Genomic DNA, 16,737 nt, shown 5'->3' with positions numbered 1-16,737 from the left:
GGTGCGACGAGAACGGAAGAGAGTTCTGGATGAGGCCTGAGGCCTCAGCGGTGCCCGAATGTGGGTGTCTGCCCAGGGAAGCGCTGAGAGCTGGATAAACGCTGGGGGTGGGGAGGACGCCGGCAGGATCTGGGGGTGGGGGACGTGTGGAAGAACTGGGCCAAAGCCTGGGGAAAACAGGGTGAGCTCCAAAGTTGAGAGTGTTTGCTGTTCCTCCAATCACAGCCTGGTTTTCTTCCATGTTTGCTGCTGATAGGTTCAATAGTGAGCCTATCAGCAGCAAACGTGGGAGAGATACAGGCTGTGATTGGAGGAACAGTCCCCTGCAGAAATCTTCAAAACTCTCTGACCCGTCCAACTGGCACTTTCAACAAACGCTCTGGGGGCCACATGGAGGGGTGGCCTGCGGGGTGGACAAGCCTTCCTCAAACCTTCATCTCACCCAGTATCCACCATGGGCAGACCTCAGGACCCAAGCAGAGATGAGATAAAATAAAGTTCCAAGTGTCTATTGCAGACTTCATTATATTGAAAAAAAAAGACTCATTCTTAAAAGTCCATTTACTAATTTACATTCCTTCAACTAAATAACAACAAGCATTTTATTCAAGCGCACAATCCCTTATAACAAGCATTGGAATTCATTGTCCCTCAGAATGCAAACCCACTTGTAGCTGTCAAGCTGTGAAATGGCAGGCACCCTACTGTGATAACGGATGGTTGTGAAATCAGTCATAGAGCACTAATCCGGCAATGGAAGCGCTCAGAGTTATGTCAACATAAAGAGTAAAATAGCAAGCAATCATGTTTTTAAACAGTGTAGACAGTTTTTCAAAGATTTAAAGGGCAGAACTTTTAAATGTCTTGACCGCTTAACAACTTCCTTTGATGAGTCCCTTTGACAGGTGTTTCTGACAGTTTTGACGATTGATTCTGACAGGTTTGTTGACGGTTCCAATGAGTTTGACAGTAATGGGTTTATGCACTTTTACGCACGTCTACGCCTACTTTTACAAATTCCATAGGGCACCTGACCTCCCCCAATGGTGTCCCAGGACCAAATCCAAAGGAGGTACCTTACTTTTACAAAGAGATACCCTGGCTATCCAAACAAATCCACAAAGTTCAGGCTTCCACTTACGTAGTCTAATCTGCACATTTCAGGCAGAATTTTCCACACCCTTCGATGGCGGGTTTCATGTTGGGTGGGGGAGGGGTGGTGGGGGGAAACAATGTGGCAGGAGCCAAAAAGTCAGTTTCCCACTGGCGTAAAATGGCAGCGGGACCATGCATTCCCACAGGTCATGGCAGGTCAGAGGCCGACATGAAACCATTTTGTATCCCATTAATGCAATGCAGGTGAAGGCCCGGCCAGAATCTTCCCCCCACCGACCAATCACCCAGGCCACCAGGTTTTAACATTGGTCCAGAATGTGTCTGGACTAATGTGGCAATGCAAATGTCGGATTTACCCACAAGAAGGCCTGGGGCAGCTTGTGGAGATCAGAAGGAACGATGAAGAGGGTGTCTTAGTGCATGAATCACAGGTTTTTTTTAAATTCATTCATGGGCATTTATTGCCCATCCCTAATTGTCCTTGTTCAGAGGGCATTTTTAAGAGTCAACCACCAGCTGTGGGTCTGGAATCACATGTAGGCCAGACCAGGTAAGGACAGCAGATTTCTTTCCCTAAAGGATATCAATGAACCTCATGGGTTTTTACAACAATGGCTTCATGGTCATCATCAAACATCATTTTTATTCCAGATTTTCACTGAATTCAAATTTCACCAGCTACTGTGGTGGGATTTGAACCCAGGTCCCCAGAGGATTACCCTAGATCTCTGGATTACCAGTCCAATGACAATACCACTACACCATTGCCTCCTGAACAAGGTACAGCAAGTATTTAGGGAAGCTAACAGAATGTTATCATTTATTGCAAGGGGAATTAAATACAGAAGTAGGTGGGGTCATGCTTCAGTTACACAGGGCACTAGTGAGACCATATCTGGAGTATTTTGGACAGTATTGGTCACCTTATTTAAGGGAGGATGTAAATGCGTTGGAAGCAGTTCAGAGAGGGTTTACCAGACTAATGCCTGGAATTGGCAGGTTGTCTTATGAGGAAAGGTTGAACAGGCTAGGCTTGTATTTGCTGGAGTTTAGTAGAGTAAGAGGTGGTTTGATTGAAACATATAAGATACTGCGGGGTTTTGACAGGGTGGATGTGGAGAGGATGTTTCCTCGTGTGGGAGAATCTAGAACTGGGCTTCACGGTTTAAAAATAAGGGGTCGCCCATTTAAACAGAGATGAGGCGAAATGTTTTCTCTCAGAGGTTGAGAGTCTTTGGAACTCTCTTCCTGAAAAGGTGGGGGAAGCAGAGTCTTTGAATATTTTTGAGGCAGAGGTGGATAGATTCTTGGTAAGCAAAAGGGTGATAAGTTATCGGGGGTAGGTGGGATGCAGATTTGAGGTTACTATCAGATCAGCCATGATCTTATTAAATGGCAGAGCAGGCGCAAGGCCTACTCCTGCTCCTTGTTCATATGTTGGTATGAAGGCCTTCAGTAACCAGACCCTGGAACACCACGTGCAGCACTGGGTGGGTGGATCTTCTACCTTCAGGATCTTCCAGGAGCTGGTGCTTCTATTTTCAATGGTTGGTCAGTTGATATGTGGGCGCCTTTTAAAAATGGCACCTGGATATTATGGCGGAGCATGAGCCATCCAGCCCACCCTGCAAAACATCAGGAAACCTCAGACAGCATACTTAATATGGCGCAAATTCCCAGCAGCCTCTGCAGCAGGAAACTCACCCCGTTCCTGCCCCCACCAAGGGATTGAGTCACGGAATGGAAAATTCCGCCCTGCGGGTCCCACTCCTGACTTTAGCAACACCCCGCTTCAGTGGAGGCAGCTGATGATTTAAATCACCAGCTATCTCCATAAAGTGCGCGTGTATGACACCTGCCCCACCCCCGCAAAATGGGATATGCTGTGTTCAGGGGCGGGGCTTAGGATTTTCAGACATTTCCACTATACTTGCCACAACAGACAGCTCTCCATAAAGGGGAAAATCTGGGCCACAATTTTTCATCACATCACCTCAAGACAATATTGTCAGGAGCTCCCCAGCTCCTCTGTCAACGATCCAAACTCCTCCAGCGCCAATGGCCACAGAGGATTCTCTTGCACTGGTGCGGGAGAGCCTTTTACACCCTGGCCTATCCAGGCCTAGGGCTACCAGAGGAAGCTCACCACAGTCACAAAGGTCACAGGGCAGAGACAGCAGCAGCCTACTCCCAACACATCTGTAGATGTTAGGGGTGCACCTTGCTGCAGCACATAGAAGTGTTTCAAAAAGTTTACTTTCACACAATAAGGTAACACAGGTTTATCTTACTATTTTAAGAAAGATATGTCGTTGTGCTTTATTCAGCGTGTTTTCCCAAGACCTTGTTTTCCATATTGGTCATTCACAGCTGGCATTTGGTCTACATCTTTGTTTTCCTTTTTCAAGCAAGACTACTGACACCATAGTTGACTTTTGTTTATCAGAATTCCTTTTTCTTACTGCATTCGATGACCCTTGAACTACAAGCCAGGACTTGATGTTTTCCCTTCAGAAATGTATGTTTGATATAATGTGTTTAGGGGGCACTGGCTGCTTACTTGCAGATTGAGATGTGGGCCTCTGTGTGATGACCAAGGAAGAGCATTGTGAGTTCTTTGATGCAATAAGATGAGCCATCCATGGAAAATGGGTAAGGCTGCTGTTTTTATGTCATTTAGTGCTGGCCAGTTGGTTGGAAGCAAGTATGAGGCAGCCTGTTGTCTCCCACGCATTAACTCCCATGTCAGCACATCTGCAGCAGCCTGCTGATGTGGATCCCCTTCCATCTCAATCCATACATCCCCGTCCTCCACATCAGGTGAGGCTTATGCCCCCTCATCTTCCTCTGGGCTGATGTCATCATCCCTCTGCATGGTGATGTTATGCAATGCACAGCACACAACCACTCTCTGCAACACCTTTACTGGGTCATACTGAACAGCACCCCCAGAATGATCGAGATAACGGAAGCACATCTTCAACAAACCGATGATTTGCTTTATGATGTTCTTTGTTGTGCCGTGACTGGCATTGAACCTCTCTTCTGTCTCACTTTGAGGGTTTCTGACAGGTGTCATCAGCCATGGGTGAAGACAGTAGCCCTTGTCACCCAGGATCCATCCCTTGATTTGTTGCCTTGACACAAACAAGTGCGGTACCTACGAGTGTCGAATCTCAGAGGCCCTGTGGCTGCCGCCAGGATTGTGGGTGCGTGCACCTGCATGATCACTTCTTATGGTCACATTTTAACTGCACGTTGGGGGAATAGAATCCCTTTCTGTTAATAAATGCAGTCAGCTGCTCAGGTGATGACTCGATAGCAACAAGGGTGCAATCTATGAAACTTAGAATGTGTGGAAAGCCAGCAATGACTTTGTGGTTATAGTTAGCAAATTGAAGTTTATTTACTCCAGCCAGTCTGTTCCCTGTCTCCCAATTCTCCTGCATGAGATGCAGCTTGTAGACATCGGGCCTGGTTAATCTCTAACACAAAAACAGAAATACCTGGAAAAACTCAGCAGGTCTGGCAGCATCGGCGGAGAAGAACAAAGTTGACGTTTCGAGTCCTGACTCGAAACGTCAACTTTGTTCTTCTCCGCCGATGCTGCCAGACCTGCTGAGTTTTTCAGGTATTTCTGATTTTGTTTTGGATTTCCAGCATCCGCAGTTTTTTGTTTTTATCTCTGGTTAATCTCTATTTTTCTCTCTCTGATTCTTTTCGATGTTTGCTCTTTTCCCCACCTCGGTGATTGGCCTTTTGTTAATCTCTTTCTTTCACTGGCAGACTGCTCTCAGCAATATCTCTCTCTGTTTTATTGTGATCTTTTTTGTCTCTGGTGACCATTCTCTCTCTGGCATGTCTGATTTAAGAGTGGCACTCTCATTTCTGCCTCAGCTGCAATTACCTAGCTCCGTACACACTCGGAATTGAGCCCGGAACTTCTGGTTAGCATAGGTTAGTGTGTTATTCAAGGAAGCTGGCAATCATTTAAATAATAGGTTGTAAAAGACTAATGTGCTAGTCCTTTAGTGACACACAGAAGGAAAAAAAGCTTATGTGGAGAGTTGATAATCCCCTTCCGAAATAACTTTGCTTATACACAGCAGTCAAGTACAAATGTTGATCTTTGTCAAGTTCAAACCTGCCTTGCTAATGGAGTTGACACTTGACTGACACTCTTAATCCACGTTGTCCTGTTCAAGAAGACATTGCAATAAATTTTAATGCGTAAAAGGGTAACTTTCTGTTTCTAAAATTACAAGTCTTTGCTGCATTCTCAAACTACGCCAGGAATGGTATCCACCATTGAAGCATAATCAAAAATAATAAAAATATGTATATTTTCATTTCATAACACTTTGCATTTATATAGCATGTCTAATGTATTGCTGAAAAGGAGACATGTCTAAGCTTTCCATCTTGCACTCATCAGGACATCCCGCAAGAGTACCAATATAAGGGGAAAACAACAATTTATACTGTATGTGAAGAGAGTGCTGACTGGTTGGCAAGTGGCATTGCCATGGAGAATGCGCCAAAAATGGTGCCTGACAGTTAAGTGCCAAGCCCTGTTTGAAATTTAAACCAGGCAGCTTGACCCTGATTGGTCAAGGCATTGCCCTGAGGAATCAGTCAGCGAATGATTGTCACTTATTTTGTTTAGCTGAAACAGGCATAATGTGCGTCCAAGTTCTTTCTGTCTGCAAAGAACAGGGCTCCATGTGTAGCTTCCAGCACATGCAAATGCCCGGTTGTCAGGGTCATTCTTCACACACTGAGGATTATTTAGCAAATGTTGTCTAATCACAAAATTGCATCTAATGTTGGACACTGCATTTCGAGTTTTGCAAACACAGGCTGGTTGGGTACAGTCTGTACCCTGCACATTGTGGACAGTGACTGGGACATGCTGTTTGATACGATCTGCCAATCTTTGCGACGTACAGCCTAGCATCACACTGGCACTGAAGTTCATGTACCACAGTACTCATTTGTGTGATAGGCAGAACATCTTTTTGGCTTGACGGCAGCATCCTGTTAGTGGTGAATATCACTCGTGTTGCTGCTGCATAGTAGTAGCGTGAAACAACTAGCTTCACCTGTTACTCAAATTTTTGAGATTCCTTGCCCTTCCGGGGTAATCTGAGATAGACTGGGCACTTTTCAGGGCTGAAAGTGACGACCTTATGCCCGTCTGTGAGTTTGTGTGATATACAGCGCAAAATGATCTGATCAGGGTAGCCATTATCCCGGAGGATGCTCTACTTCAGCATCAAACTTGCATGGTCAGCAAATGGCTCGGGCCCTATTTTCAAAGTTGCCAATATGACCGATCTTACAGAGTTTGGAACTGCAAACCTTGTTGTATTTGCTTGGAGGCTCCCATGGGGGGCCCCTCATTGTCAGACACTCCGTGCCAGATTGAAGGACCTGGCATTGGGGAGAGTGGGGGTGGTGTCTCTCCCGCATCCCCCATCCTGCTCTCTCTCTCACTCGTGGCCTGGGCCCTCACTGATCTTGGGCCTCTGATGGGTGCATAATCTCTATTTCATCCTCTTGCAAATGTGCCCTGAAACTGATCTCTGACTTTCAGGAGGTTTCGCCTCCTAAACAAGGGTGCCTCCCCTTATAAACAGTTGCAGGCACCACTGCCCTGGTGGCACTGCCTGCAATGGACAGGTGCCAACTTTTGATTGGCCAGCAGCTCTCAGGGGGCGGATTTTCCATCCCCTGAGGTTCTTGATCCCAGGGATGGCCCACAGCTGACCACTTATGTGCATGACTGGCACTTCATACAGCAGGCCTACCCCAGAGCAGGCAGCGCAGGCCTCTTGCCGGCTCTCCAGCCAACGGGGAAGACCTCCATCGCCTGCATTAAATTCCCATCAAGGTTTTTAATAACATTATAAATAGGATAAATTTGAACAATTCTTTTTCATAAAATGGACGAGCAATTGGCACACACACAAATTTGTAAATCAAACATACAATAGAAATAGTCTAACCTTCCATTGCATATTTCATGTCCTGGGCAAAAAGGTTCCACATCACTTCTGCGCTTATCTTTCCAACATTCAGCTCCTGTGGAAATCTAAAAGAAAAAAAAGAGAATGTATGACTGAATGAAATGATAAATGGACAAAGCACTTGATAATAGATTATACCTTTTTGTTTGCCTAATTAAAGGTGAACTTCACAATAAGAATGGAAATGTATATATCCTCATTTTGAGCATCGCCTACTTCCATAGGAATTCAACACTACAAGAAGCAGTCACCACTTTTAGTTACAATTGATGGGGCTAGCATATATTAACACAAGTGTGGATGAAATTAAAGGAAAAAGCACACTTTTTTTCATTTCATTGCTCTTCGATTTTCTTGGTTCCTCTGCAGCAGGCGCCGCCTTGTGCTGGGATACAGGTCAAGTGTTGACCACCTTTTGGTGCCTTAGCCAACTGGCGGAGCTTCACTAGAACACAAGGAAAGTCAGGCTACGGATTATTACAAACATAGGCTAGATTTTCCTGAATGACACAATCGGCAGATCTTAAACCGCCTAAATAACTCTGTGAATTTTCTGGGGTATTGGTGTTACTCCATGGGAACAATCCCCCCCCCCCCCCACCTATTGGGGGGGTTGTGCAGGGCAGGCAGGGGTGGGCGCGAACACGGTCAGTGCCCAGATCGGGGACGCGCTGCCATTTTACGCGGGCAGGCCAGAGTGACGCTCGCCCGGAAGCGCTGAGCATTCCCTGTGAGGGTGGGGGGGGGAGGATTCCCTGAGTCGCTCCCTGTGGTCTTTCACACATGTGCAGACACTGTCACATGAGCTGGGACATGTCAAAGAAGTAATGTTAAAAGTTTTAGTAGAATTTAAAATACTTCATGAAACCTCATCCCGCCCATGGATGAGGTTTCATGATAAATGCGAAGGCCGCCTGGGCTCTTCGCCTGCCCGACAGCCTTAAGGTTGGACGGGCAGCTCCATTAATTATTTTAATTGTTAGTTAAATGGCCTTAATAGGCCTTTGACAGTTCGGCTGTGCGCCTGCTGAACTGAAAATCTAAATGACGCGCGGTGACGTCAGGACGCACGCCCGATGTCACCACGTGTCGTTTTATGTGTCAGCGATCGGGCCCCGCCCCCACTCGCCAACCGGAGAATTTTGCCCCATGTGATTGCCAACTTAAAATACGGAGACAAGAATGACAAGAGCTGCATGGTTTAAATGCTCGCGTCTGCTTATAAGGCCTAGGTCCTTTAGGACTAGTTTTATTTAGGAGGGGAAACCTGAAAGTCAGAGGTCAGTTTCGGGGCACAGGACCCTCAAGAGGATGTAATATTGAGATTGTGGCTGGATTTTCCATCCCCGCTGGTGTCAGGTGTCACAGCGGGCACGAGCTGACAATATGGCGGGAAGGCCATAAACCTGTTTATGCCTTCATGAAACCAGTTTGCAATGGTCTGCTCCACCCGCCAATGGTGGGCCGTGTCTCTTGCCGCTGCACACCAGGAACCTAATTTCAATATTTTAGCATCTCATTATAAGCTCTGCTTGCTGGAATCATCCCCCCACGTTGGATCACAACTATAAGTGATGTGCACCTGATGAGCTGCACTTCACTCGGGACTTTGAGGTTTGTTTGCCTCCCTTGCTTTGGGCAGCACTCACAGTCATCAGCACCAGGCTTCACAGGCAGCACCACAGCACTTTTAAGGGGGGCTTATGGGCAGGTCTCTACCTACAAGACCAGCTGTAAGGTGGGGGGTGGCTTTTCAATGGCTGCAGAGCTGGGGCTTGATTGGGGAAGTGAAAGAAGTGGCCTCAGGCAATGGAAGAGGCTGCAGGGTGAGGTCTGCACTGGGAAGTGAGGGGGGGGGGATATATCCCAGGGTGTGTGTGGGGGCACATATTGACCTGTACAAGTGACCTCAAGATGGTGAAGGCTGAGGAGGTGGTCTCTAGAGAAGGTGAGGCCAGGTGGAGATATGAGGGTGTGTCAGGGAGAGTGAGTGGTGATGTCCCTTGAGCTGGCAGTGAGAGAGATGCCAGTGAATGTGTGATGGGCTTGGGTGTGTGAGTTTAGAGTGATGAGATGGTTGTTTTACCCTGGCGGCATGGATGAGATCATTCATCCATTTTCTGCACTGGATGGCCGACCTTATGTGCAGCATTGGCACTGACCACCTCTGCCATTGCCTCCCTAGCTGCTGTGGTGAGACTGATGGGCCTCCTGCGGCCAGAGAGGGGGTAGAGGACATTGTGGCAGGCAGCCATGGTGTCCAGAAGGCATCACTGAATCGGGGCGGGGAGGGGGGGCTGCACTCTTCTTGGCTTTTGGGGCCATGTCTTTACTGGTGCCCTCCTGGGCTGCAGCATTGAGATGTGTGCGCACGGCTGCAGTTTAAATATGGTGCCCAGTACGAGGAAGTGGTGAGGTAACAGCATGGTGGGCAAATCGGAGGCTAGCGAAATGGCTGCATAATTAATGAGGCGTGAATGGGACGAAACAGCGTGAAGACCCGCCATTGTGGCCGGTAGGTAAAACAACTTTCTTCCTGCCCGTTAACACACTGTGCAAATCTGGGACCATTCTGCCCTACATCTTAAATCAGGACAAGAGGGGATTAGGATTGCTGGCCAACTCTGGTTGGAGCTGTTCCTGGGGGTTTGATGACATGATTTTTTGATCACATGGCATCTAATCATTTGATTCCTGATCATGTGACCTATGATCACATGAGCAAATATCTCTCCCATTCTTTTTGAAATAATGTTTTTTCTCGATCTCAACAGTCACAGATATGAAAGATTCCACAGTCTTCTAGCATTAGATCAAGAATCTTCCTCCTCCCTTCCCCCTAATTTTTTCCCCCAAGAATCCTTGGTTTCGATCCCTTAGTTCCCCATTTGCCCACTGGTGGAAACTATTATTCATTGTTTACCCACAGTAAGGCCCCAAGGTTTCATTTATCCTTTCAACTGGCTGCTCCTCTCTCAGTACCACTTCCACTCACCACCGTACTGCTGCTGCTCCCGGTTCTATGCAAAATGCTGGACCCCACAGTCACTCTATTCCCCATTATCCTTCCCGCCCAGAGCTCTCATTACCCATCTCTCCCATTTATTCCCCCATTCCTCGGTCTCCCTCTTCCTCCAGACACTCAAAAGGACAGCCTGCACGGGTCTCAGAGACCAGTCATGATTCTATGAATATTCTATGAAGCTCTGAGCAGTAGCCAGTGATGAGCTCTGGGGAAAAGGCTTGGAAATTAATCTATTTAAAATGAGTGCAGTTTAATCCCCTTCTGACTGCCAATTCTGGGCTACAGTATTTAGTTACTGTACTTCACATAAGTGTTTGTTCATGTGGGCATAGAAGTTTAATGATCTAACCTATTTAAGAAATGTAAGGTGTCAACTACATCATCCCAGAATATATTGGGCAGTTACAATCACCTTCTCTTCACTGCACTGAAATAATTCAAGAAGTTGCAATCAATGTCTATAAGGTTCTGCTGAGTCCTCAAGACTGCCAACCTTATCTGTAAGTGATTCTTTACAAAGTAACTTTGTGGACCTAATAGAAAGCATTACTATATTATGCAATTGTGTTTTTCATGCATCACGGTCTGTCTGCTGCCACCTCAGTTGAACCGCAGCTCATGGCGTGTAAAGGTGTAAGATTTTGTTAATACCACTAATATTTAGGGTTCTATGTTGGTCTGAAGTAATTTCTATGGATTTTATTTTTAACCACTTTTTAAATACTTCAGTTAGTTACCAGATTGCAGCTGTTGCATGTGAGAAACTACACTTAATGGATTTATGACTAAGTTGCCTGAGAATCTGGGTTCAGCAGTTGTCTGTTGTCTTAATTGTATTGTGGGCAATTAAGAGTCTTTTTTATCAACTTTGGAGAAATGGCTGAAAGGGACCTTACTTAGGATGACACTATCTTTAAACAAAATCCATATATTGATTTAATTGAGGAGCCATACATGTAGGGCAGAACATCTGTATTAGAGGGAAACTCATCTTCCTGTTTTGACATTATGGTAGGAAGTGTTATTAACACTTGTTTTTAATGGCGTTAGCATCCATGGGACTTAGGTTAAAATATGTTGATATAAATGTTTACAACAGGTGCATTATTGACAGGAGGATGTGAGATTGTTTGTAACTGCTCTGTATCTAAAGGAAATGTGTCATTTGTTTATAATGGGGTGTAAACTCTGGGGCCCAGGGAACAAGGGATGGATATTTGTCTTCAGTCTACATGACTGTAGTTACAGAGGTGAGGTGATGCCAGGTGACCCACGCCCTAAGCCAATGGAAGAGGTGAATTTGGACTATTTCCAAATTAGGGATTTCAAAATAATGAGAAGTGGGGATAAAAGCAGGAAATTCAGAATCTTTGTTAGCACAGTTTTACCATGGCTTCTGTGGTATGATTCTTCTGCGACACAGTTCAACATTGTTTCAGGAACAGAAGAAGAGAAAGACATCGCTTGTGCTGGCAACACTCAAGCAATCCTAGGAACTTGAGAGATGAGAGACTTCCATCTTGTCTTCACTATTTTTTGTTAAGTATATGTAAAATCTTGCTAATAAATTCTACTTAATTCATAAATGCTAATTATTCATACCTTGTTAGGTGAGGCACAACTGAGAATCCTAGTGTTAGAAATTAAGAGTTCAGAACTTAGAGATTTTAATTAGAAGGCCTTTATACCTCGAAACCCTAAAATTACACAGACAGTATTAACACCATCTACTTGCTGTTCAAAAGCGAAGCAGCTCATAACAAGAGAAAGTTGAGATAAACATTCTTGACCTTTTAAAAGAAAGGTGCTTTCAGAGTATCACACAAACAAGATGACATTGGGAATAATAACGTTCCTAAAATGGATGGGAAATAATAGGATGGCAAATAAACATTTTGGTCTGATTATACTCCATGAAGGGCCTTATGACAATTATCTGCATTAAAAGCACTATATATTTGTACATTGTTATTGCCAATCAATAGACTGAGATTTTTAAAAAATTCATTCACAGAATATGGGCTTCGCTGGCTGGGTCAGCATTTATTGTCCATCCCTAGTTGCCCTTGAGCAATTAACCATGGATAACCATGGAAAAGATGTTCTATCATTTCCCTTCAAAGTTATGTTGCAGCTGAAGGATCCCAAAGACACTGGGCTAAAAACATACGCCCTTCATTAACACATAAGACAGAAAAAAACACTCACTTTACCCCTTCCACTGAAGAAAGGCAAGTGGTTGACTAGCAAAAGCTATAATCTTTGGCTAACGGGCAATTAAATATCTACTTGAAGGTGCAACATGTGCACTGGATTTTTATAACTAGCACAGTACTTCAGTGAATTGAAAACTAAAATGACAAATACATAGGTACTTACTGGTTGAGGCAATGTGTATATGAATTCTTGTCCTCTTCTATGATTGAAACAATGAGTGTGATAAGTTTGGACCAAAAGTCCAAATTTCTAATGCTCGGCCCTTGTTCCTCTGGGGGAACCTCAGCTTTTTTACTCTGGAGGAATAAAGAAGAAAGTTTTTCTGTTGTGTACAAAAGTTGCCTTATTTTTAATTGGCTAACTGATCACCAACCTAAAAATACCCACCAACTAAAACATTTTTTGTTATGAGTGTCACAGGGTAATCTTGCCTACTTCAATCCAGTCAATGATGGATAGTCTTAATTTTAAAAATCACCACTGTCTACTCATGTATTAGATTACTTCCCCATTCTGTACATTGAAATGTGCTGCATTAGAACAAGAATAACATTGATAGAATTTAATTACCTCTTGCACTGCAACCCTTACAAGATTATTTTCATAAATCAAATGTCATGTTTTTGAATGGAGTACTGATTATTCATTAGCATAACTGCAACTTTTCTTAAACTGTAATGTCAATCAAGGAATTTTTTCTCAATTACATATATTGCAGCAAAAAAGCATAAAACTTATACTTTGTTAAAATGCTCTGCATAAATTTTGTTAGTATATACAAGTACTTGCTAAAATATTGCTCAAGACTATAGCTTTGTCTCTGTGACACAAAGATTCTGATACCAAAGCTTACAGTTTGGAAACAAAATGCTGTTCACAGAAATGAGACCTGTTAACATGACGAGACTATAGAAAGTGACACATTATGCAAATTGTACAGTAAATCAAGGCTCAAATATTATTTTATAGTTAACCATAAAAAATAGATGTTGAAGGTTTAGTTTATTTACTACAGTCATTATAACTGTACAAAAAGATATAAGCAAAAATGTTTCTTAAGTGCTTCCAATTGATATATTACTTGCTTATCGTTCACAAGTTTAAAGACATTAAGACTTTTGGGAAGATGATTCATCATTATGAGTAAGGTTCAGAGATTATGGCCCAGATCTTCCGATCTCTGGACAGTCGGAGACCAGATGTACCCTGGAAGATGCACTACGGTACCCCTCGAAAAGCTCAACGCACTGATTCCATGGGAATTGCCTGGGAAGTCTGAACTTCCGATGGGCAATTCCCCTGCTCCCTGGGACCCTCCGAAAAAGCCCCCAGCTCTGAGTTACAGTTGGAGACTTTGGACAGTTCCGAATACTTACCTGGATAGTTAGCCAGGAAATGTTAGATAGTAAAATCCTAGTCTAAATCTTGGGTAACTATACAACTGACCCCTCCGAATCCCCCCTCGACCAACCCCCCTGAACTCCCCGGCTCTTCCACTCTGTTGCTGTTGGGTCATCATGGAAGGTGTTGGGTGTCAGCAAGAGATCTGGCTGGAGGCATTGATCCTTTTTCAAAGTAACCTTTATTTACATACTCAACTATGTACAGGATTACAAAAGACTAGGACAGAGTGACTGCTCCTTTCTCAGATTCTCCTCATTATCTTCTGTGTGACACCATCATTGCGCACCTGCTCAGTAGCTTTTATTAGATTTGTGTTAAGGTTAACTTTTTACTCTCCATCGATCCCCCACCACCCCACTCCAAGTCTTTACCTTTACATGCTATGTGCACATCCTCCTACACCTTCCCCCAAAGTCTCTATTTCTACAGGTATAATCTTTGTGGTGGTTTCACCAGTCTCCCCAAACTTGTATGGAATTCTTTGAGGCTGTTGAGGATCTGTTCACTCCAAACTCATTCTCTGTGGGTCATCAGATCTTGTTTCCATCGTTATTGGTTCTGTAGTTGTAGTTTCCCCGAGGATCACGGTATGCAGCCCATCTGATTAAAAGCTTCATGTTCATTGAAATCAGGGCACTCCTATTTCTTCAGATGATGCCAGTTTTTGTCTGGACAGAGATATGACCTTAGTTGTTACAACCTCTCCGTTACGGTACCTTCTCACTGCTGCGGCGGGATCTTCCACACCCGCCCGCCGCCACAGAATTCCGGTTTCGCCGCAAGTCAATGGGCTTCTGGCTGGGGCGCCACCTCGCCCACGGTGGGGCCAGGAAAACCTGGCCCTGATCCCGAATCCACATAATCTCTGCCCTTTCAAGTGTGGGCAGTCATGAGCCTCATGTCGTTGGTTGAAAGTGTGGGCTTGGCCTGCTTTATAACCCTCTTCCTTCTGTCGGGCATGGTCGTGGACCTCTACTGTGGCGCTTGGCATTAATGTTTGAGAAAGGGAAGGAAGTTGGGTTCTTAGCCTGCAGCCCATCAAAATCTCACATGCAGTGAAGCCGTTCTGCAATGTTGTACAGCGGTAACTGTGCAGGACTAACTGAAAGTCTTTTGTTTTTTCTGAGGTGGCCTTTAGCAGTATGTACCCCTCTCTCCACCTGTCCGTTGGCCTGAGGGTGCCTTGGCACGCTTGTGTTGTGGACAAATCCATATGATGCTGCAAAGGATTGGAAGCACTTGTTGGCGAATTGTAGCCCATTGTCAGAGGCAATAATGTCTGGAACGCAATGCATGGAAATTACCCTCGCCAGAGAGGCTATAATGGCTTCAGAGGTGAGCCCATGTATCTTTTGCACCTCAATCCAGCAGGAATAATAATCCAGAATGATGAGAAATACTTTCCTTTTGAATTCAAATAGGTCCATACCAAGGCGTTCCCACGGCCTCAATGGAAAAGAGGAGGAAAGAAGTGGTTCTTTCTGCTCCTGTCCGTGAATGGCACAGATGACGCAGTTGGAAACCATGTCTTTGAGACAGTGTGAGATACCTGGCCACCAAACAGACTGTTGCGCCCTGGCCCTATACTTAATAATACCAAGAAGTCCTTGGTGAATCTTCTGGAGGACCTCTAGGCAAAGAGATCATGGGGCCACCAACTGCTCATCACAGACTAAAAGGTCATCAATGATGCTGATGTGGTGACGTTGTTCGAAGTACTGCCTCAGGATGGGGTTACTGGGAACATACTCTGGCCAAACACCAAGGCAGTATGTGCAAATCTGCACACATTCCACATCTCACTTTGGGGCCTCCTGAAGTTGTTGTAACTACCTTGCCGTTGCTGGCAGATATTGAGTGGTTAGGCTGTGAAGGCCTCAACTTCCTCAATGAAATTTTATCTTCTTGTTCTGGGTCATCGATTTTTTTCAATTTCAAGTATTAGGTTCAGACCTACACGGGCTTCCCTGCTTAACAAGCAGCATTCTTGGTTTTGAATGACATATAGTGTCTCAGAGATTTTTCTGCCTTTGTACCTTAACATTGCATCAAGCTGACCTTTGACTTTTAGCTCGATTCCTCTTCAACCTTGAAGTTTGATTGATGAAGTTTTCAGATAACTATTTGCAGCCAATTAACTCCATCCAACAGAACTGGGACTCCAGCTCTTGTATCCAATTTAAATTCTGTATTGACGTTAGCACTCCAGTATTGGCTTTTGTTCTCTTCGATTTCACTGAGAAAAGTGGTTTCCTGGCTGTCTGGCTGGTGTACTTTTTTACAGAGCCATCTACAAGGCACAAGTTAGGAGTGTGATGGAATAATCTCCGCTTGCCTAGATGAGTGCAGCTCCCATAACACTCAAGGAGCTGAGCACCATTTAAGACAAATCAGCCCGCTTGACTGGCACTCCATCCACCATCTTAAATATTCACTCCTTCCACCACCGATAAACAGTGGCAGCAGTGTGTACCATCTACAAGATGCACTGCAGAAATTCACCAAGGCTCCTTCAACAGCACCTTCCAAACCCATGGCCACTACCACCTAGAAAGATAAGGGCAGCAGGTACATGGGAACACCACTACCTGCAAGTTCCCCTCCAAGCCACACACCATCCTGACTTGGAACTAAATTGCTGTTCCTTCACTGTTGCTGAGTCAAAATCCTGGAACTCCCTTCCTAAAAGTACAGTGGGTGAACCCATGCCACATGGACTCCAGTGATTCAAGAAGGCAGCTCAGCACCACCTTCTCAAGGGCAATTAGGGATGGGCAATAAAAATGCTGGTCTAGCCAGCGAGGCTCACGTCCCATGAAAGAATAAGAATAGTTAACACTTTTGTCTACACACTCCTGACCTCCCGATTCCCCCACCTGACTAGCCTCCAGCGCCTAACTCTCCCCTTGCCCCCAACTCTCCCCGACCCTACCTGACCCAAACCCA

At 44.9% G+C, this 16,737-nt stretch overlaps 1 protein-coding gene across 1 annotated transcript in view; it reads right to left on the bottom strand.

Moving 5' to 3' along the window:
- Nucleotides 1–16,737, bottom strand: part of LOC144688872 (protein unc-13 homolog A-like) — a 425,192-nt gene that overhangs the window by 98,951 nt on the left and 309,504 nt on the right. The window contains exons 26-27 of the mRNA XM_078555875.1: nucleotides 12,550–12,683; nucleotides 7,125–7,210 (exon numbers count right to left, since the gene is read on the bottom strand). Of these exons, the coding sequence (XP_078412001.1) occupies nucleotides 7,125–7,210; nucleotides 12,550–12,683 (220 nt within the window). The remainder of the gene's footprint in view (nucleotides 1–7,124; nucleotides 7,211–12,549; nucleotides 12,684–16,737) is intronic.

This window comes from Cetorhinus maximus, chromosome 13 (assembly GCF_964194155.1).
Source record: "Cetorhinus maximus chromosome 13, sCetMax3.hap1.1, whole genome shotgun sequence".
Classification (NCBI taxonomy): Eukaryota; Metazoa; Chordata; class Chondrichthyes; order Lamniformes; family Cetorhinidae; genus Cetorhinus; species Cetorhinus maximus.
The sequence above is the reverse complement of the archived record's forward strand: the minus strand, read 5'-3'. Positions and strand labels throughout refer to the sequence as shown.